General features: G+C 61.0%; 1 protein-coding gene across 3 annotated transcripts in view; it reads left to right on the top strand.

Annotated features, from left to right (window-relative positions):
* Nucleotides 1–4798: 4798 nt before the first annotated feature.
* ADCY1 (adenylate cyclase 1) overlaps nt 4799–22131 on the top strand; it is a gene marked incomplete at its 5' end in the record, with an annotated part of 434017 nt that continues 416684 nt past the window's right edge. For all 3 annotated transcript variants that reach the window (XR_014266353.1, XM_082471511.1, XM_082471512.1), the window contains one exon: nt 4799–5443. Coding sequence is in view for 2 of the 3 variants with exons in the window: in XM_082471511.1 (XP_082327637.1) it covers nt 4799–5443 (645 nt within the window). The remainder of the gene's footprint in view (nt 5444–22131) is intronic.

Raw genomic sequence — 22131 nt, 5'->3', positions numbered from 1 at the left:
CTAGGCCGGCCGGCGACCCTGGCACAGAGGGCAGGACGCTGAGTCCCCCAGGACCGGTGAGCCCACCACCCCAGGGGGAAGGCGAGTGGGAGCCAGCTCCGGTACCCCAGTTAGTCTTCTTCCTGCCAGCACCGCAGGGGACAGTGATGTGTGAAGGCACCGAATTAGGCTGGTCGCCTGCCCATTGGTCATCCGTCCACTCGTCCATCTGCAGCCCCTGCTTGGGCTCGAGGACTCCCTTGTCCTGGGTTCCAGGAGCGGAGCACCTCCCCCGGGGGCCTCCCCGGGCCTCCGAGTTGTGGTCCTGGGTCAGCCATCCAGGCTTTCAGCTGGGAGAGTGAAGTGGCCTCCTGGTTTTCCGATTAAGGTAGCTGGGGCTGGAGTTCTCTGCCCCCTTTTGACTGGAGGAGTCCTGAACAGATGCCGCGACCTTTTCTAACCGCGGTCCACAAATCATGTTTGCGGGTCCCTCATGCCCCAGACAGCAAGTCCACCAGGAGAGACCTGAGAAAGGCCTGGGAAGCGTGCTTGCGGTGGGTGTCAGAGGAACATGCATCCCAGCCGCCCTGGAGGCTGAGCCCTCCCAGGTCACCCCGCTGCAGGGTGTCTCCGCTTTAATGGCCCACTGAACCTGCCGTGTGGGTCATTTGATTACCTGGCAATGGCTCTGACAAAATTAACTTTGCTGAACGTAGTTCCCTATTGAACTTTCCCACTTCTTTCCTGACCAACCTGCATTTCCACAGTGGTTCAGAGTCAGTTCACTAGAGGTGGGTCTCTTCCCCACAAACCCACAGGGGGAGCTTTGTCCCAAATACAGAGTGGCCAGCGGAATAAGAAACACTTGTCTGGAAGCCAAGTCTCTGGCCAAAGTCCGAGGAACTCAACGAGCTGGCTTAGAGCGACGTCCCTGGTATCATGGTCTCTGTTCAGACACGCCTGAAACTCACACATTTACCTCAAAGAGTCTGAATGACACTTGCCCCATTCCTGTGTGCACGGAACGCTCACTCATGAGAGGCAAAAGCCGTCCACTTTGTGCTTACGAAGTGCAGGCTCTGTGTGCATTTAGGCCTCTCTTCCCATGATAACCCTGTGAGCCAGGGGCTGTTACCTACTCAATCTAAGGAGGACATGAGGCACAGAGAGGTTGAGTAACCTGCCCAAAGTCACACAGCTAGGAAGGGTGGTGCTGGGATACCAGCCCAGCTCTGTGACTCAGGGTCCACCGCCCCTGTGGTGTCTGCGATGCTGGACCTGGCTCCAGGCTGGGCCCACCCTGAACCACGCCCACGCACAATCTGAAATTGGAATAGTTTCTGAGAAGGCCAGGGCCCTTGGCAGTTGTGAGGCTCAAATGCAAAGATACACATGAGATTTGTAAACAACAGAAAGTCAGACAGGCCCAGTGGCGTTACTGCTGTAAGAAGTACTGCCTGTCTGTCTCAGGTGAGGCGTCAGCTCTCCTTGTGAAAGTGGGGAGAGGACTATGACACCCCCAGGGGAACAAGAGGGCCAAAGGTACACTAGTTTTGTTTTGCTTCTTCTTTGGAGAGGGAAGCTTTTGTTCGGTGACGAGGAGGTAACTGAATGCCCGTCTTCCCAGACCAGCAGGACACAACGCGGCCCACGATGGTTTCTTCCACCTGCTCACTTCTGCTGGGGGGACATGCTCCCCAGAAGGGCAGAATTTCTCCTTGTGATCTTTGCAGCCCCTTCACTGTTGGTCAATATTTACCCTCTGTAACATGGAACATTATCCAAGATAGACCATATGCTAGATGTATCAGTCTGCTAGGGCCCCTGTCATAAAATACTGCACACTGGGGGCTTAAACAACAGAAATGTATTCTCTCACGGAAGTGGGAGGCCAGAAGTCCAAGATCAAGGTGTGTGGGGAGGGCCACGCTCCTCTGAAGGCGCTGGGGGAGGATCTGTTCCTGGCCTCTCTCCTGACTTCCAGTGCTGCCTTGGCTTGTGTGTGTGTGAGTCTGTCTATCTCCAAATGCCCCCTTTGTATAAGGACACCAGTCATATTGGGTTAGGACCCACCTTACTCCAGAATGGCCTCATCTTAATTATATCTGCAATGACCTCATTTCCAAATAAGGTCATGTTCAGAGGTACTGGGGGTTAGGACTTCAGTATATGAATTTTGGGGGGGGGTACACAATTCAAGCCATGACATCCAGAGAGAGTATGGGGTATGTGCATTTGACTGTCTCTCAGATAACTTCCCTGCTAGCCCTGACTGCAAACTGCCCATGTGAGGCCTTCTCTTTTCCACCCAGAAGATTCGATGAGACAAAATGAACTTATGAACAGTGCATGTCCACACTGTGGCAACCCCTCCCACCAGCTGGAGTTAGGAAGCTGGATCCCTCACAGCTCACACGAAGCTCTGGTGTGTTCCTGTCTCTGGCATTGCACAAGCATCTCCAGGCCTCTGCTTCTTGGTCAACAAGAAGAGGGTGATAAATCTTTTCTCCAGGGTGCCAAATGGGATGATGGATGTGACAATGACCTGTGAACTGTACCCCACAGCCCTGGATGCTTTGTCAGGAGGACCATTGTGGCAGCAAGCAAAGGGCATGGTGCCCGTGCCTGAATCTCTTTCCATCAACCCTGATATACACAAGCTCTTTAGAAAAGGAGTTGATGCCAATTTTGCCTATTAAATTTGTTGGGCAAGGGAAGAGTGTGCTGCTGATTTGTGAACTTTGCACCCAGGTTACTTTGTCATATTTCTTTCATTCTTATGTAGTTTGATCCGTTTTTGGATATTATTCAGCTTTCTTTTCATAAAATCATTAACATAAAAAATATACTACATCATTTAACAAGAGAATATATTCTTGATACTCAGAACTTAAAAAGAAAAATCCTGCAGACTTTACTACCATTTGGGGGCAGGGAGAAAACTAGATGATGGAAGTTGGACATTTTGCCAAAGGAGGGGAGGCAGGTGATCTTCGTGGTTCAGACACTGCCCTCCCAGGGCTGCCAGTTCCATGAGAGGTTGGGCATAAATGACCTGATGACCAGATAGAGTGGTGAGTATTAGGGAGGAGTAGGAACTGGGGTGAGGAAGCAGTTAGCTGGGTCAGGGGGTATCGGGAAGGCTTCACAGAGGAGGTGCCCTGTGTGGGGAGGCTGTTTCACCAGGAGGGACACGATGGCCACCAAAAATTTGCTGATGTGAACTGCTGGGGACATGGAGTGGACGTTCTCCTGGCCTAGGCAGAGTCTGTGAGGTGCTGTCTTTATAACTATCAGCGCTGATAAGGGATTACTTCAGACTCTTACAAAAATGGCAACTTCATATGGCTCAACTAAAACCGATTCCAGAAAGATGTGAAACACACCTCAAATTCTAATTCTTGTGCCCGCATAACAATATACGGTGCGGTGGTTCTTACCCCTAGAGCCCCTGGACCCCAGGGAATACCTCTAAAACAGACCCATGCTTGGGCTGCATTAATTCAACCTGTTTGTCTGGAAGTGGGCCTTGGGAGGACCTCCTGCAGAGGGCTAGCCTCCTGGTCTCTGGGACTTCCTGGGACCTCCAGCTCCTGGTCCATACATATGGGGGTCGACTCATATGAGAAGCAGCACGGGACAATGGAGGGGACAGGGGTTCTGCTGTGAGTCCTGACACCTCTCCACACCTCCTGGAGCCAGCTGCTTACTCCGGGATACTCATGGCAAAGGGGGGACAGAGGCACGGACCCCCAGGGGCCATTGTGAGCATAACACAGGGGAAGGCCGGCACAAAGCCCCTTCCCTTAGAGTGAATGAATGTAAGCCGTGGGTCCCACGCACGCGCCATGGCAACGGTCCCTACATTTGTCCTGCTGGAAGAAAACATCTCCCCATCACTTGGGTTTCCAGTTTCCTATTATGGCAAACTGCAGGGTCCCTTCTCCTTTCGACTCCCACCCCACCCCTGAGCCAACAGCCTCCCACCTCCTTCCCTAGAGGCCTCACCGCTAGGACCCTGACCTGGCTCCTTCTGCACCCCGGTGGCACTGGGCACACGCCCCACGGCCCGAACTCCGGCTGGGGGCTCTGCTTGTCGGACTACACCACCTGGTCACTGCTCCTGGACCCCTGCACCCACTCACAGGGGGTGTAGGGACCAGGGCAGGACTTGCCCAAAGCCCGCCGTGTGGAGGGTCCCGCGTGCAGATGGCCTGTGGGGAGATGCCGCGGGCGGCCACCTTCCTCCCCTCCTCCGGGTCCTTGGGCATCGCCTCACCTCGCAGGGCCCTGGCTATAGATCCGCAGTCAAGCGTGGGCCCCACTTTGCGTTCCTCTAGAATAGAGGGACCTGCTTTTATTGGGGGGGGCATACAAGGTAAGCCCTCCCAAAGGGGAAAAGCGCAAAATTTCAGCATTTCTAACGCCCCAAAAGACAGCACAGTGCGTGGCACTGCCCACCAGTGGGGAAACTGAGGCCGGGAGCGGGTAGGTGGGCGCCCGAGGTTCACGCGGCCCCTCCGGCGGCGGGGGGCCTGGGATGCGGAGTTGGGGTGCGGGCCGGGGCGCGCGCGTGTACCTCGCGCGCCCAGGCCCGCGGCTCCGAGCTCGGCTGTCGCAGCGCGGTCGCCGGAGGACCGCGGCCGGGGCGCGGGCGGCGCCAGTGCGCAGGCGCAGCGGGCGGGAGGGGACGCGCTCGGGGCGCGCGCGCGGGGCAGCAGGCGCCCCAACTCTGCCCGCCGCGCCCCGGCGCCTCGCCGCCCGCCCGCCCGCCCGGCGCCCCGGCCGGCGAGGGGCGCGCCCGCTGCATGGCGCTGGGATGGCGGGGGCGCCGCGCGGCCGAGGCGGCGGCGGAGGCGGAGGCGGCGCGGGCGAGTCTGGGGGCGCCGAGCGGGCGGCGGGGCCGGGCGGCCGGCGCGGGCTGCGGGCGTGCGACGAGGAGTTCGCGTGCCCCGAGCTGGAGGCGCTGTTCCGCGGCTACACGCTGCGGCTGGAGCAGGCGGCCACGCTGAAGGCGCTGGCCGTGCTCAGCCTGCTGGCGGGCGCGCTGGCCCTGGCCGAGCTGCTGGGCGCGCCGGGGCCCGCGCCCGGCCTGGCCAAGGGCTCGCACCCCGTGCACTGCGTGCTCTTCCTGGCGCTGCTCGTGGTCACCAACGTCCGCTCGCTGCAGGTGCCCCAGCTGCAGCAGGTCGGCCAGCTCGCGCTGCTCTTCAGCCTCACCTTCGCGCTGCTCTGCTGTCCCTTCGCGCTCGGCGGCCCCGCCGGGGCCCACGCCGGGGCGGCAGCGGTGCCGGTGGCAGCCGACCAGGGCGTCTGGCAGCTCCTTTTGGTCACCTTCGTCTCCTATGCCCTGCTGCCCGTGCGCAGCCTGCTGGCCATCGGCTTCGGGCTCGTGGTGGCCGCCTCGCATTTGCTGGTCACGGCTACCTTGGTCCCCGCCAAGCGCCCACGTCTCTGGAGGACGGTAAGTGCCGCCGCGCGCTCCCGATCCGGTCTGGGACACACCTGCCCGGGGAGCGACTGGGAACGCGGGGAGGAGGGCGCGCATCGCCCGGTTGGGCAGGTGGGGAAACTGAGGCCCCGAATTGGAGGGGGGACGTTCAAGGTCACTCAGAGAATTGGGGACGCAGTGGGGGCTGGCACCCTGGGGCCGACTGTTTTCCGAGTTACAGCCCACAAAGCGTTCCTGGGTGTGGAATGTGGAGACGGGTAGACTAGTGTAGAGAGGGCAAGGATTGGCAAGGTCAGGCAGCTGGTGAGCGGCCAGGTGCGGCCAGAGCTCGGGTCCGACCCTGTCTGTCTGCACCCATCCCCGCAGGAGGGACGAAAAGTAGGCGCGGGGAGCGGGCCAGGGCAGGAAGGATTCCTGCGGGCTGTGCGCACAGCCCAGGGCGCCTCTCCCTCGCGCCTGGAGCCTGGAGCCCACGCGGGGCTCGCAGGGTCCCCCTCCCAACCCTGCCGCCATGGGGGAGGTGGGAAGGGGGCAAGGACTTTGGCCCCCTCCAGCCACCCTGGCGCCCAGTTGTGGACTCGTTTGGGGTCCACAGGGACAGGGTTTGCCAAGGTCGCACAGGGCTCTGGTCTCTCTCGACCTGCTCTGCCGCAGCCGGGACCCAGGCTCGCAGCGCCTGAACTTTGTCACTGTCTTTCCCGGGCGGGCAAGATCGCGGCGAGGATGCCATGCCGGCTGCTTCCTGCGGGCTCTTCCCCAGCCCAAGGACCCCGGAGGTCTGAGGCAGATGTCTTGCCGCGTGGTGCTTTTGGAGCTTTTCCGTGCAGCCCAGCCCATCCCACCTGGGCTTGGAGGGCCCTGAGGGAGGGTTTTGTTTCTGCCTCTGGCTGCATTTTGGCAAGAGGGCGGCGGAATCTGATGGGGCGGGGGAGCCCATCTAGGGAGAGAAAGGGGGAGATGGGGGAGATGGGGTGAGGAGGGGAAGCTGGACAGATCTGGCTTTGGGAGGAACAACTGGGGTGGGGGGAGTGATGGGTGTCAGACAGCTGGGGCCGGGGCCCCACTAAGGACCCACCACCCGAGGACCAAGGGAGGGGCCCCCAGACGGTGATGCCCGGGATGCACAGGGTCAGAGGGACCATGGGACACACAGGAGTGACACAATGCTGGACCTATATTTCAGGACCCAGAGAGGCCAGTGTGCGGTGAGGGCTGGGAGGGGAGGAGGAGGGAGTATGTGCAGAGGGGCTGGGGGGTGGGGGGAAGAGAGGAAGGGAAGTAGGGGTGAAGGCCGGAGGCAGAGAGGAGGCGGAGATAAAGGCAGAAAAAAGGGAAAAGGGCCAGAGGGCTGCGTGCCCCCAGGGAGGGGAGGAAGGGATGGGAGGGGGAAGGGAGAGAGGGGAGGGGAGGGGGGAGGGTTTGGTTCTCCAGCAGGCCTCCTATGGGCTTTGAGTGGGGCTTGTTTGACCTTCGCAGGGGGCACCCCTGTACCTCTCCCCCAATAACCCTCCCGTGTGTTGTGGTTACCCCCCCCCCCCCCCCACCCAGCCAGGCCCCCCCAGCAAGGACAACTTCCCTACCAGGACCGGGAGGGAGGCTCAGAGGCCAGGTCAGCTCCAGGTGGGGAGGGGGCCTGGACAGGCCTGGGCTGGGGCCTGGCTCAGTTCTGGTTGCACCCAGGGCTTCAGTCAGCTGCTTCAGTGACAGGCAGTACTATTGTCTTCTCCTTTTTTAATAACCAATGCTCTATGTAGCCTGTGGTCATTCCTTTTAGAGAATTAAAAGATTAAAAGAGAGAGGGGGGAGGGGTGCGGCAGGGGGGTGGGGGGAGTCTGTAAAGGTGCCTCGGGCACTCAGAACTCTGCCCCTTCCCCAGGATAAGAGGAGCTCCTGTATTCTAGGGAGGAAGGGAGACCATCCTGGGGGCGCGGGAGTCGTAGGGAGCAGACATCCGGGGTTCACTGCTGCTGGCTGTGATTCCCTGGGCAATGCAGACCCTTCCTTTCCTGAGCCTCAGTTTCCCCACCTGTCTAAAGGGCATCGCAGCTCCCCTGTAGGGCTGTGGTGAAAGTGAAAAGTTCATACTGGAAAAGCACATATTCGAAATCTTGGGCCCCTTCTGAATCGTTTTGGCGTCTTTAGAATGTTCATATTCAAGCCCACGAGTCTGTACAGGTGGTGGTGATACTGACAGATAGATGGGGATGGATGCAGAGAAATATGTGGTGATCCGACTGTATGGTGCCCCAGGGATTCTCCCTTCCAATTAGAAAATTCTGGGAGTCTGTGAAATCTGTCCTTGGTGAGCTCTGCAACTTGGTATTCGAGACCAGTGAAGAAGATGGCACCCACGTTTCCGAAGCATGTCCGTTGCTACATGCTTCACCGCCTCCCTGCCATCTTGCAGTACACTCACCTGCTGACAGCGCTGCTCTCGCAGGATGGAATTTGGGGCAGGCAGAAGCCCTGCAGGACACAGGGTGGAGGCCAAAAAGAGGCAGAAGAAGGACTGCATGAATGAGGCGGTCTGTGCAGGGGTGCTGCCTTTGCTGCATATATGCAGCGTGTCATATGCTCGCTGGAGAAAGCGTGCTCTGGGGACTGAGACCGGGGTTCAAGTGTGGGCTCCCAGGGCCTCAGGCCCTCCGCAGGGAGGCTCCAGGGCTTTCTTGCAGCAATCCTGTGCCGCCCTGGTGTGTGGGAATCTGGGGACGCAGCCGTGTGCTTTTGGGCTCTGTAGAGCCGGGGCCAGCCCAGATGCTGGGAGGCAGAGGTGGACATGCAGAAAGCCGGCCATGTGACTGCACTGCTGAAATTTGGGGGACTCCACCCTTCCCCGAGAGGGTGTGCCTGCTGCTTTCCGCTAGAGCAGAAAGAGTTTAGGGGAAATGGCCTTATTCCCACCTGGCCCAGCACCAAGGATGAGCCCCATAAACGTGGACCGGACTGGGTCCCCTCCCTCTCCAGCCCCTTGCTTTCAGGGCCCCCTGGTTGTACCTAAACACAGTCACTCACTTTTATTTAACTGGGCAACGTGTCAGAACTGAAGGCATCACGTTCAAGAACACCTGAGGCCTGCTCAGAACCAGCAGCGGTGGGCAGGCTGGAGGGCATGGGGTGGGGGGTGAGCACGGCAGCCTGGGGTCCTGGGGCTTCGAGGGTGACGGAGGAGGGGAGGGGGAGATGCCAGATTTGTCCCTTGCTGACTGACAGAGCCTTGAGGGGCGAGGCTTGGGGGGGAGGGGACCGTGCTCAGGGACACGTGGGCTGGGGCGTGGCGGGGAAGTAGAGTCAGGGGTGCTTGTGAAGGTCATTGCCGGGGAGTGATGGTGGGGCAGGAGGGGTGTCTCTGGAGACGGCTTGCTGGCTCAGGGTGCCTGCCCTGCCCCTCAGGTGCCTTGCCTGTGACGGGTGCAGGGCGCAGAGCCCCGGCTTCCTCCCTGTGCCGACTCTCTCCTCAGGGCTCCCTCCCGGATGCCCGCTTTTTGGACAGGTGGGTCAGGACTGCTGTCTTCTTTCAGAGGGGGGGATAGCGAGGGTCCACTGCAGCGTGCAACTTGCAGTGCAGTTTGGTTGCCTATCAACGTAAAGGAAATGTGTTTAGTGCCTGAACCACAGAAAGGGTAACAAATCGCTGCAGTCCTGGGGAGGTGGGAGCTGGCCAGAATTCCCCCTGCCCCTCCAGTGTGGTCTGAGCCCTCGAGGAGGACGTGAGTGCTGGCAGGGAGAGCCACGTGACCGCTCTCAGAATCACCACGCGCGCTGGCTGTACTGGCTGCCACACGGGAGCCCATGCCTCCCGCCCCTGTGTGTCTCCCACCCCTCCTTCCAGACAGGCCTCCGGGGCGTCTGTCAGGACCTGTGTCCCTCCCTCCCCCCAGCGCCTCCTCAGGCGGGGCCCTCCCCCCCCATGGCCCCCTGCTCCACTGGCTGGCCCTCTTCCCCTCCGATCCTCTGCATCTCCCCTCACCCCGCCTCCCTGGACCCTCTCCTGACCAGCCCGCCTCTGCAGCCGTGCCTCACAGCCGGCCCCTCACCCCGGCGGGGCCCCTTCTCCTCTGGCTGGGCTCTTTCCTAGGTGGGGCCCCTCTCCTGCTGCACGTCACCCCCCAGCCTCCCGACTGCCCCCTACTGGTACCTCCCTCTCCCTCCCCTGCCCTGGCTGGATCCCATCACCCGTTTGCTCACCGGCCTTGGCTGCCCCAGTGCTGCCCTGGCCGGGGCTGAAGCAGGGAGGCAGGAGGTGGCTTGTCCTCGGCTGGACGCTCTTCCCCCAGGCCTCCCGTCACTGGGCAGGGCTCAGCCCCACAGCTCCCGTTCTCACTGCCCCGGCTTCCCACCCCCTGCACATTACAGCCCGGCTGGTCCCGGAGCCTTGGGCAGTGTCCAGTGCCTCCTCCAGGCCTCCAGGTTCACGTCCAGTGGGCATCCCCCAGGGAACACCTGATTCCCCCACCCCCTTGTGTGATGGGCGGTCCCCTCCCTTAAACCTGGTCTGTTTCCATCACAGCTGTGCCATCCTCCCCCCAGGGCAGCCTGCTCCAACGGTAAGAAGCACCTAGAGCTGCCTACACCAGGGCAGCAGGAACTAGGGACGTGGGGCCTGGGTGAGGGGGAACCGTCCTGGCATCGGGCGAGGGTTCCCACCTGTTCCCCCTCTGGGCGGTCCTGTGGGCCCCAGGCTTTCCTCTGTGGCCACAGGACCCCCGGACTGTCCACGTGCTGGAGTCTGGCCCCCCGGTGGACCTGGTGGAAGGGCCGGGGACCAGGCGGAGCAGACATGGCTGTGAAGCCTCTGCAGCTGCCCGGGCTGGGGCACCTTCTCTGGACAGTTCTGTGATCCACGTTTGGGTGCCAGGCCCCGAGCTAGGGGACCAGACCACCTGCCCCCCAGGAAGTGAGTCTTTGGGGACCCCAATCAACAACTGGAACTGCAGTCTGTGCTGGGGGGAGTGTGTGTGACCTTCGGAGGCATGGGAAGGGGACAAGGCAGACAGGGGGCTCAGGGGGACCTCCTGAGGGCAGTGCCTCCAGCCCAGGTCCTGGACAGATGAGGCCAAGGGGCTGCTGGGCCCTGGGGCTGCAGGGGGCTGCCTGAGGGACTGAGCTGGTCACCATGGGGCCAGGGAGGAGGGCGTGGAAGAAAGGGCAGGTGGGGGGAGGCCCAGGGGCTCGGGCCACAAGGAATATTTGGAGGTGTCCCTCAGGTGGGTCCTGTGGGGAAACGTCCCCACCCGCTGCCCTTTCCAGGGGCTCACAGTGGTTCTGGGGTGATGCCCTTCTCCCCTCACATCTGTGAGGTCCAGGGGGTCAGGGCCCAGCCCCTGGGTTGACAGGTCTCCTGCCGGCTCTGTGTTCCTGCAGGCTTGGAGCCCAGAAATATCCTCGGATCATTTCCTGACTCAGATGGGGTGGGTCAGAATTCCCAGCACCGCGGGGGCTCTGCTCCGAGCTGTGGTGCCGTGGGCAGGGGACTTACCCTGTGCCTCAGTTTCCTCCGAGGTCACGCCCGTGGTTGTGTAGGTGCAGGTGGCCCTCTGGGACCGTGGCTTCCCCGCAGCGTGGGGCCAGCACCCAGTGAAGTGGGAGTGTCCTCTTGTCATCACAAATTGAGCGTAGCCTGTGACCTACGAGTTTTCCCTACCTCGGTGACCGTGTGTCTGGTCTTGGTCAAACGCTGAAAGAGACGCGCAGGATGCCGGTGGCAGGCCGTCTGTCCAGACTGTGCCCTTTGGGTGTTTCCATCGCTTCCGGCCGGTGTGCTGTTGGGAGCCCTGCCGTAGCACAGCCCAGCTTGGGTCCCTGGCAGTGGCAGCCAGAGGGCTGTGTCTGTGCTGAGGCCTCCCCAGGGCCAGGGCTTCACTTGTCCATGTGCCAGGCTGCGCAGGGGCTGGCGGTGGGGCAGGAAGGGCCGCATGGCAGCCAGGAGGCCTGGGCCACCACCCCGCCCCTGCACCTCTGGGTGAGACCCTGTTCCCGGACTGCAGGCACCTTAGTTTGCACCGAGAGGCTGAGCCAGGCAGGCAGAAAAGACCTTCCCGCCCCTAAGTGCTGGGTTCCGCCATGTGTGAGGATGTGAGTCATATGTGGTCCGTCATCTCTCTCACACGCATGTGCATGCACACATACAAACACACTTGAGTGCACACTCACACCCACACAAATGCACGTACAAGCACTCACGCTCACACACATTCCCACTTGTACGCACGTGCTCTCACACGTGTGTACATGCATGCACACATAAACACACACCCTTGCACACTCACATAGGAACACACCCACATGCACACTCACAGGCGCGCTCACACATGTTCACGCAACACACTCTGATTATTTTTACTGTTTTCTGGGTGGACGTGTCTCCCCCGAGGGAAATGGGGCCTGGGGCCCTCCAACTCCACAACCAGTGCATGAAATGAGACCAGGCCCCAGGCTCTGCCCAGGTGGGGAGGTCGGGTGAGGGGGCCGTGCGTGTAGGACTGAGAGCCTTGGGGACGAGTGACAAGGGCTGGGACCCCCACCGGCTGTGTCCCTCTGCCCTCTGTCTGCTTTGCGTCAGTCCAGGCAGGGCAGGCTGCGCTTCCTTGGGCTCACGTCCACGTGCGGGGCGTGGCGTGGGGCTGACGCGGCCTCCCCACCCACTGCAGGCTGCCCCTCACTGCCGCGTCTGCGCCCCTCCTGTCTTCGTCCTCCCTGGATCCTGCTCTGTCCCCTTCCGTCCTGGACCCTGTCTTCTTGGATTGGAGAGCGGTGGGATCTGCCTTGATACCGAGCTGCCAGGGTCCTCTGGGCGGGGCTGTGCCGAGCAGGCACGCAGCTCTGGGGCTGGGGCCTCTGCGCGCACCTGCGCGTGTTGTGGACGTGTGCGCGCGCACAGAGGCGCACACAGGCCTCTGGCTGCCGCTGCCAGGGACACGTGTAATGTATGTGCATGTGTGTGCACACGTAGGTGCCCTGTGTACACATGTGCGTGCATCCTGGTGTGCAGGGATGTGAGTGTGTTCACGTGGGTGTGCATGTGTTGGTGGCGTCCAGAGCCCTGAGTCCCACCCCGGACCTGCAGAGCCTGGGTGTCTGGGTTTGAGGCCACCCGCTCTTCTTTCAGAACCCAGCACCTGCCTTGCGTCGGGCTTGGCACAGGGTCTGAGATCTGAGGGCCCGCAGCCTGGGCACAGGGACAGCGAGCAGGGCCGTTGTGTGTCCAGGTCTGGAGTTGGGGGCACTCGCCGAGGTGGGCAGTGCAGCTTGGAAGGGGGCCTGGCCAGGCGCTCGCAGCCTGTGGGGATCCTGTGGGCAGCGGGGCTGCTGCAGGCCCAGAACCAGGGTGCTTATGAGGGATCGCAGGTGAGGGGCCCCTCGTGCAGGCAGGTGGAGGGGATGCCCGGGTGAGGGATCCGGGTGCAGGGGGGCAGGATGCCCAGGAGAGGGGCCCTGGGGACGGGACTCCCATCCGTGGTGCGTCAGGGTCCCTGGACATGCTGGTGCTCGCTCCTGCAGTCCACGCCCTGCAGAGGGGGAAGCCCTCCCTGTGGGCACGTTCCCACTCGGGAGGCAGCTTTCTAGTTTGATTCTGAAGTACAGAGTAACTATATCAGGGTGCAGCTTTTCCTTTGCTGAAGTAGACCCCGGCTTTCCGGGAGCACAGCTGAGTCTGACGGATGGATGGGCCTCTTTGTTCACGCAGTGGCTCGTGTGGGGCCCAAGGCACCATGTGCCCAGGTTGGGGGATGTCAGATGCCACACTCTGGACAAGGAGAGTGACCGACCACAGCAGGGCCTGCCCCCTTGAACCCAGGCCGTGCCTGGGACCCTGGCCCTCTGGCCGGCCCTCCTGTGTGGCCTCCTGTCCCGTGCACTGTCCCCCTAGCGCCCTTCTCAGCAGCTGCCTGATGAGCCCGTGTGAGACTGCATTCTTCCAAGGGTGCTTCCCACATCTGCAGTGGCAGTCTCGTGCTGCATGTGGGCATCTGAGGGAGGCGTCCGCTCTGGGACACTCTGCCCACTGCTGCTGGGAGAGCTTGGTCGTGGGCATTGGTGGGAGGGGGAGCCTTGTGCTGGAGTGATGTACTGGAGTGATGGCCTTCTGTGAAATCGTTAGTGCATTTTCTTAGTGCCTTTGCCTAGTTTCCTTATGGGAGAAACACTCTCTTGTTAAGAGAAGGCGTTGCCTCCTGAATCAACCGTGGCCAAGGGGATCTGAAATGTGTGCTTTTTTGAACTTGTTTTGCAAGAGGGCTGCTTTCCCAAACACATGTGCCCTGCTGCGTGGATGAGAAGCTCAGTGAGCACATTTGGAGAATCACAGGTTTAGCTTAAGGATTTGGAAATATCTCTAATGCTTTATTTTATTTTTTTAAAAATTTATTTATTTTATTTATTTATTTTTGGCTGCGTTGGGTCTTCGTTGCTGTGCGCGGGCTTTCTCTAGTTGCGGCGAGCGGGGGCTGCTCTTTGTTGCGGTGCGCAGGCTTCTCATTGCAGTGGCTTCTCTTGTTGCAGAGCACGGGCCCTAGGCACGCGGGCTCAGTAGTTGTGGCTCGGGGGCTCTAGAGTGCCGGCTCAGTAGTTGTGGCGCACGGGCTTCGTTACTCCGCGGCATGTGAGATCTTCCTGGCCCAGGGCTCGATCGCGTGTCCCCCGCATTGGCAGGCGGATTCTTAACCACTGTGCCACCAGGGAAGCCCCTGCTGCTTTATTTTAAAGCACATCCTTACCTGCAGGAATCACAAGTGGTTCCTGGGCACTCGCTGTGTCCCTGGGGCACCCTGTGCAGTGGACCCTTTTCTGCAGTCCACTTTGTTCAAGGCTCAGAAATGGGCAGTGGGGTGAGACCCTCTTTGTGGATAGAGTTGGTGTCCAGGTGTGTAAAGGTGAACGGAGGCGCTGAAATACTGCAGGTGCTGTGGACGGGTGGGTGGGACTTGGAGGCACACGGTCCTGTGGCCCAGCTCACTTGTGCACCAGCAGGTGGGGTGAGCCGGGACCCCAACACCAGGAGGTGCCCTTGATGAAGATGCCGAGGGTTACATAGCACTGCGCCTGGGTCCCCCTGCCCCTGCCTAGGTGTGGCGACCACAACCAAGCGGGCCTCGGCCTTGGGGCTTAGAAACCCAATGGCAGGAGCTCACAAGAGCCCATGAGAATCTTTTAAAAAAATAACTTGTTTTTATTTTATTTTTATTACGGAAACTTCGATCATACACAAGGGTAGAGGGACCAGCGTGGTGATTTCTTGGGTAGAAGCCCTCAGCTCCCACAGTTATCAACATTCTGTCCTTCTTCTTTCGAAAGATGGTAGGTGGTAGCCCTAAAATACTTCTGTTAATTCGAAAACAGAGCAATTTTTTCGGTTTTTAGCAATTTTTCCAGCTATGCTTGAAAAGATGGCAAGCGCACCACCCGGCTGGCGGTGACCGAGCGGAGGTGGGAATGAATGGGTCCCCCTTTGAGCACTCTGGGAAAGGAGGTGAGAGGGACCCAGGGGTCTTGGGGCCTGGCCCACAGACCGAACGCACAGCGGCTCTGCAGGGTGGGGTGGGGGGCGTGTGGGGAGTCAGGGGGTGGTGGAGCGGGGGGGTGGGTGCGCTGGGCAGCAGCTCCCTCCTTGTCTCGTGGCCGCACTGCCCTCTGTGACTGTGAGAAGGACGTCCTTGGAGCCGCACCCTTGAGTCCGCACACCTGGCTTCTCTGCAGGACGGGCCCTTGAGTCCCGTGCTGGGGACAGTCTGGGCGGCGGCAGATTGAAAATGGATCAAGTTCAGTGGAGGAGTTTGAATGCTAAATAGCGGTGATCTTGGGGTGCCTCGGGATTGGGGGGGGTCAGGAGGCCGCCGAGTGAAAGGAGGGGAACCCTTGCGGGCAGAGGCATCAGTGAGCGGCAGCAGCGCCGAGGGACGAGCGTGGTCTCCCCAGAGCTGCGCGCTGCATGGGCCGTGGGGGCATTTGGGGGCGACATGCTCTGTACGTGGATGCGGGAAGGGGGACAGGTGAGCGGCCGGCCTGGGAAAGTGGGCAGAGCGTGGGGCTCCTTGGGTCTCAGGCCTGCCGTGGAGGTGGGACGTTGTCCTGGAGACCACGGGAGTGTGAGAGCAGCGACCGGGGGTGTGGGTGCAGTGACCGGGGGACGATCTTCTGGTGATATTTGAACTCTTTTCCAAATTGCCATGAACCTTTTAAAATTCTTGTTTTTTTCTTTGTGGTGTGTGTGTGTGTTATTTCCCCTTATGAAGGGTCCCTCTGAGGACACCAGGGGCACACGTCAGGTGGCTGCTTTTCCTGTTTAACTGCCCAGCTTGTAAATCTAAAGTGTCTGCCCTTCCTTCCTGAGGCCCTTTGGGGATGGGGCGGGGCCCTCTGGGTGGTCCAGGTCTGACCCAGGAGCTTTGTGCTTTCCCTGTTTGGCTTCTTCTGTCTTTACATACTTGGGGCTGACCAAGCACGCTGCAGAGAAGCCTTTGGGGGAAGCCCAGCCCAGTGTAATTCCACTGGGGAACAGAGGGTCGGGGGGTGTGAATGTCTGAAACTCAGCCCACGTGTGCTTCAGCACCAACGGGGTGCTTGGCTCTGTCTCTCAGCTCAGCTCCCCGTTCTGAGATGGCCCCTTATGAGATGGGGAGTTTGGGGGGCAAGGGTCCCAGGGGCGAGGCTGGGCCCTGTGTCTACACTCGGCGTGGTCACTGTGCTGGGGGACTCTTGGCCAGGTGGGATTATGCCCCACCCGCCTGGGCCCTGTGGAATTGGCGCCAGCGTGGGGTCTCCCTTAGGGAAGAGGTGCAGTGCAGACCACACTCCTGGGTCCACGTGGGGACCAGGCCCCGAGCAGCCCCTTGGCTGGGGCTGTGAGAGCTGCAGCGGTCCTGGTGCCATCATCCCCGGGGAAAGCAGCCCCAGGCCGGGTGTGGTCCTGCTGGTCACCTGTGTGCCAGCCCCGGCCCAGCCTCGGAGCCCAGAAGCCAGTGGTCGGGCTCCGGAGGAGGGGGTTTCTTCTGGATTGCTGTCTCACCACGCCAAAGAGATGTCCATTTGGCTAGTGTCCAGTGCTGGAGGGTCCCCCTGGAGTGGGAGCCCCTTGGAGGTCCCCGCCTGGGAGGAGGTCCGCTGAGGGGCACTGAGACGTGGCACAAGTCTTTCCCGGGCCAAGTGGCCGTTTCCCACGCGGGCCTTAGAGGTGCCCGGGCACAGTTCCAGAGCTGCCGACTGCCGTCCGTGGCAAGAAGGCGTGGGCTCCCCTGGGCTGGGCAATTCTGCCCCGACTGGCTGCTAGCTCCCCTGGCCCAGGTGTTGTCTTGGGGCCTTCCCGGAGAGCCCAAAGGGTGATCTGCCGCTCGCTCCTTCCTGTGCTGGGCCGTGAGTGATGTCAGTGCCCCATGGGCTCACCGGGAGTGCAGCCGGGCTGGACTGGCCCCAGATGGGATCACTGCTGCAGCCGTGGCGGGTGATGCCTCCCGATGCCTCCTCCCCTGACTCTCCATCCCTCAGCCCGTGGTCACCTGCATCTCTGAGACGCTCACGGTGACCCCCGGCCTGTCTCCCTTGTGGTTTCTGCACAGCAGGTGCTAAACCCTGTGGTCGCCGTCTTCCGGGCACCTCCGGCCAGGCCGCGAGTTCAGAGAGCTTCATGGGAGGACTTGTTTCTTTTTTTTTTGCTACGCCACGAGGCATGTGGGATCTTAGTTCCCTGACCAGGGGTTGAACCCGTGCCCCCTGCAGTGGAAGTGCGGAGCCTTAACCACTGGACCGCCAGGGAAGTCCAAGAGAGCTTCGTGGGGAAAATGAAAACTCCTGAACCCTGGGGAAACCTCGGGGGTGGCAGGTTTGGGTCAGTAGATGCGTTGGGCGTGTGAGGAAGCTCCCGTCTGGCAAAGTGCAGGTGGGGGGACGCCTGGTCCTAATGGTTCACATCAGGGGGGCTCCAGGTGGGAGGGCCCTGGGGGTTCCCAGGGTGGGGTGACAGCTGGTTGGCAGACGCCCTCCCCCAGTCTCCCTGAAGCGTCCCTTCCCCCCAGTGATCCCATTTTAAGGAATCCCTTTGATGGGTGCTGCTGGAGTGGGGGGCAGCTCCCAGCTCACTGCAGGGGTGGGGAGGGTGTGTGGTTTTCCTGCGGATGAAGGGCCCGCAGGTGGTCTGCAGCGGAGTGTGGTGGAGTGTGGGCTTTGTTTGCGAGGGTGCCACTCAGATCCCCTAGCCGCGGCCATAGTCCCTCCTCACAGGACAGATTAGCAGCTGAGAGCAGTGGGGAGGTGAGCTACGCGGGGCAGAGGGAGAACAGCTGCTTCCCCCTGAGTGGGCTCCAGCGGAGCCCAGCGAGGGATGCAGTGGCCAGCGGTGGACGGGGGCAGGGGGAGCGTCTTTCTGCTGGGCAGACTAGCAGCCCTTGGCCTCGCCATTGTACCTGGGAGGGGTGCTGACCACACACATGGCAGGGGTGTGTGTGTGTGTGTGTGTGTGTGTGTGTGTGTGTGTGAGAGACCCAGGACGCTGGCAGATGAGGACTGACTGACTGGTCAGTCACCTTGACACACGCACACACACACACACACACACACACACACACACACACACACACTGGCTCTTTTATGCCCCCCAGGGGCTCCCCATTCCTGTTTGTAATCTCACCCCAAAGATGGCAGGAAGGAAGCTAAGATGATGGGAAAATCCCAAAAGGGAGGTTTCTGTTCTTCTCAACTATAGTTTTAATTTCAAGGGCTGGGGTCCACCCTTCACTTCCTCCCGTGCAGGCCTTTCCGAGGGTCCCCTCACGCGGGCTCTCGTGGCTCCAGTGGCCCCGCCCCCTCCCCCAGGGCTGGCCCTTCTGGGTCCCTGTGTCCAGCCAGTGCCCAGGGTCTCTGCTGCCGTCTCAACAGTCGGCTCACGTTCTGCCCGTGTCGCAGCCACTCCCTGACTCCCTGGCACCTGTGATGGGGTCCTTGTCCTGAAACCCCGCTGCCCTGAGAGCGTCCTGCTGCCCTTGCCCTGCCCCCACCTTCCACACTTCCCACTGGACACTCAGCCCCACCTGCCCTGGGCCTTGTGTGGAGGACGAGGGGCGGGTGAAGCCCCGGCCATGCCCCGACCAGCCACAAGCCCGGCAGCCCTGAAGCTCATGACTGCCACCACCCGTGCAGAGCCCCCAAGGCCCATCCACCCAAGGCCTGGATCCAGAGATGTGCCCGTGGCCTGGCGGGCCCTGGAGTTACGTGCCTGTGTTTGGGACGTCCTGGCCTTGGGACCTCGGGGAGATTTAACCTCTCTACGCCCGTGTCCTCCCCATAAATGGCAGGCCTCATTTCCGGGCTTGCCCACCTGCCCAGGGTCTGCTTGGGGCCTGCATGGTGCCACCTTTGCTTCAGTTTGTAGCAGTCCCTGCTCGTGTGGTCTCCCGGCGGTTTACCTTCTGCCTCCTGGTAAAGGTAGCCCCGCCCTCCTCCCATAGCCCCTAGAGTCCCGAACGATGGGTTCTCCTTGGTTAAGTTACTGATCTCACAGCCTCTCATGTAAAATCCACAACGATGCGACGTTCAGTGCGTGTAAAGGGGTGGGGGGCAGTGAGCCCTGTTGGTTGTGCAGGAAGCAAAGCTGCCGTGGCCTCGTGCTGAGCGGCAGGGGGAGAGCTGAGGGCAGCGCAGCGGGGCCTGGGGGCCAGAGTGGAAGGTGAGGGTCTTGAATGAGCTGTAGGGTGGCGTGCCAGGGAGGGAGCAGGGACGTGGGACGGTGAAGTGCCGGCGGTGTTTAGAACTCCTGGCGCGCAGGAGACGCTCACTTGACGCGGGCTCCCGGCCCTGCCTGAGAAACTAGCCAAGACCCGGGCATGTGATTCCATCCGCGGGGTGCGTGGGGTTTGCGGGGCAGCGGGCGAGGGCCCTCCGGCTGGAGGGCAGTTGTGTGCCTTCCTGAGTGCGGGCCGACTGCAGGGATGTAAACGCTTGATGAGGAGTTCTCCCTCCAAGTCTTTGCCCTGTGTCACAAGAGTGGCAAGATATTGGTAAGTGCTGCGAGTACCATCGATACGTCACGGTTAAGAGAAAGATGCGCTTCGTCGTGGTTTCCTGCAGTCACTGAATCAGTGATTCTGAACACACGTCCGACCGACAGGGTGGGTGCCCCGGAAGTCCCCAGCGGGGCCACTCGGATGAGGGGACACAGACAGAAGGTTTAGCCCCCCTCCCCTCTGTGCCCTCCAGGTGGTGGCCTTAGCCTCCTGGCTGGTTCTGTAGCTTTGTGGTCACTGTGGACTCAGAAAAGGCCTCCATTCCACGTGCCAGACCAGGCCTGTTTGTTTTCAATCCAGCCTCAGAGCTCATCTCCTCCCAGCCCTGGCAAGGCTCGCCTGGCCCTCTGGGACCTGGAGTGGCCGGGACGGGAGAGCCCTGCCTGCCACAGGGGACATCTGGACAGTTCATGTTGACCGGTGACCAGGGCCCCAGGCGCCCACCCGCTGCGCGGTGCCGGCTTCTTCCCGCTCTACACCAGCCTTCCCAAGGGGCCGGGGGACCCCCAGTGCCCACTGTGGGGTGGGGTTGGCTGCCTGCCCCATGGGCAGAGGCTGATGAGCTGCCGTGGCCATGCACACCTGTCGCCAGGTGATCTCATCCTTTTCCCTGCAGTGCTTCCCCTGCTGGCCGTCTGCCCAGGTCACGGGGCCTGCAGGGCAAGGGCTTGGGAGGGGGATGCACCTGCCAGGCCTGCTCTGCGTGCTCCAGCGCAGTTCCCCGGGCTGCGTGACCTGGTCCACATGTGCATGTGTCTGTGGGCTGTGTCCCAGCAGCTCCCACCAGCTCAGCCTGCCCCAGAAGCCACGTCACTTTCAGACACTAGGACACGTTGATGCCTTGCCTCTTTGTTTTTTTAAAAAATATTTTCCCCAGTCTAGCTCTTATATTTAGATCTTTGATCCATTTTTTAAAATAAATTTATTTGTTTACTTGTTTTTATTTTTGGCTGTGTTGGGTCTTCGTTGCTGTGCGTAGGCTTTCTCTAGCTGCGGCGAGCGGGGGCTACTCTTCGTTGCGGTGCGCGGGCTTCTCATTGCGGTGGCTTCTCTTGTTGCGGAGCACGGGCTCTAGGCGCACGGGCTTCAGTAGTTGTGGCACGTGGGCTCAGTAGTTGTGGCTCGCGGGCTCTGGAGCGCAGGCTCAGTAGTTGTGGCGCACGGGCTTAGTTGCTCCGCGGCATGTGGGATCTTCCTGGACCAGGGCTCGAACGTGTCCCGTGCATTGGCAGGCGGATTCTTAACCACTGCGCCACCAGGGAAGCCTGATGCCTGGCCTCTTATGTGCCTCTCTTGATCGTGGAAAAGCTGGGGTCCCTCCCCACTGCCCATCTGACGATGGATCTGAGAGTTGGGACACAGTCTTACCGGGTCTCGTCCGAGACAGCGTGGAGAGAGGTCGGGCAGTGCAGGTGGCAGCGCAGGTGTCTGCGTGTCAGTCCTCCCTCCGTCCCTTTCCAGCAATGTGCCGGGGCCCAGCCACCTCACCACCCCTGTGTCCTCAGTTATTCATTCAACAAATACCAGGGCACCTGCTACGATACGAGAGGCTCTATTCCAGGCTCCCGGATCAGTCCTGGACCTGACAGACTGAGGCCCCTCGAGGGGCAGACAGCAGGCAGGGAAGGTGACAGGTGAGTTAATGTTATAACGTGTTGGGAGACGGTAACTGCTAAAAGCAATAGAAGGAAAGGAAGAAGGAAAGAAACGGAACTGGTCAGTGGGAGAATACTCAAAGCCCAGGTGGGAGTGTGTGCGTTTTTAGACACAGGGGTCAGGTAAGCTGTTCTGAGAAGGTGACAAGTGAGTGGAGGCCCTGGAGGCTGTGTGGGAAAGGGGTTCCACCCAGGGACGCAGGGCAGAGGCCCTAAGAAAGCAGGCCAGGCCAGGGGGACACGAGGAGGACAGGATGTAGGGGCATCTGGCCTGGGCCACGGAGGGCTTTGGGCGCAGGAAGACTCCGGGCCGGGGGTTCGGAGCAGAGGACCGTGCGGGGAGCCTGCAGGGCTGGGAGGAGCACGGGGTGGGGTAGGAGGTGGCTCGGCAGCCAAGCAGCGGTCGGCAGCGGGGTGTCAGCGCCCCGTCTGTTGGAGACGGAGCCGGGAGGATTTGCTGGTGGGGGAAGTGGGCCCAGGCCTGAGAGGCTTCCAGGGGCCCGGGTCAGCTGAGGTGGGAGAGGCCACTGGGGTGAGTGCTGGGGGTGACCAGGGGTCCTGCCAGGGTCTGTCCCATGCAGGGCTGAGCTGGAGACGTGCATGGGCTGGGGAGGGGCACGGCTGGCTGGTCCAAGCTGAAGGTGTCAATTCGGGGTCTTTGGCACAGGGCTGGGCTCCCAAGGTGAGTGTGGATGAGACACCGTGAGGGGTGGAGTTTGGGGCAGAGAGGGGTCCAGGTGTGAGGCATGGACCGGAGGAGGCTGGGGAAGGGGCCAGGGGAGGGGAGCTGATGGTGGGCTGGGCACTGGGACCTGAGCCTGGGCTCAGGATGTGAAGGTGGCCCCGACCTGGTCCCAGACCGCCCAGGGCAGCTGTGGAAGGGAAGGCAGCCTGGGGTGCAGCCCAGGCAGGGATGAGGTGAGGCCTTTTCAGGAGTTTTGCTGGAAAGGGGAGAAAGATGGGCAGCCTTGGGAGAGGAAGAGGAGTCAAGAGAAGGGTCTCATTTTCAGGGGAAAGAAGTAATCACACGCTTGCTACCGAGGATGACGGTTGG

This window comes from Balaenoptera physalus (genome assembly GCF_965194825.1).
Source record: "Balaenoptera physalus genome assembly, chromosome: 8".
In the NCBI taxonomy this organism is placed as follows: domain Eukaryota; kingdom Metazoa; phylum Chordata; class Mammalia; order Artiodactyla; family Balaenopteridae; genus Balaenoptera; species Balaenoptera physalus.
The sequence above is the reverse complement of the archived record's forward strand: the minus strand, read 5'-3'. Positions and strand labels throughout refer to the sequence as shown.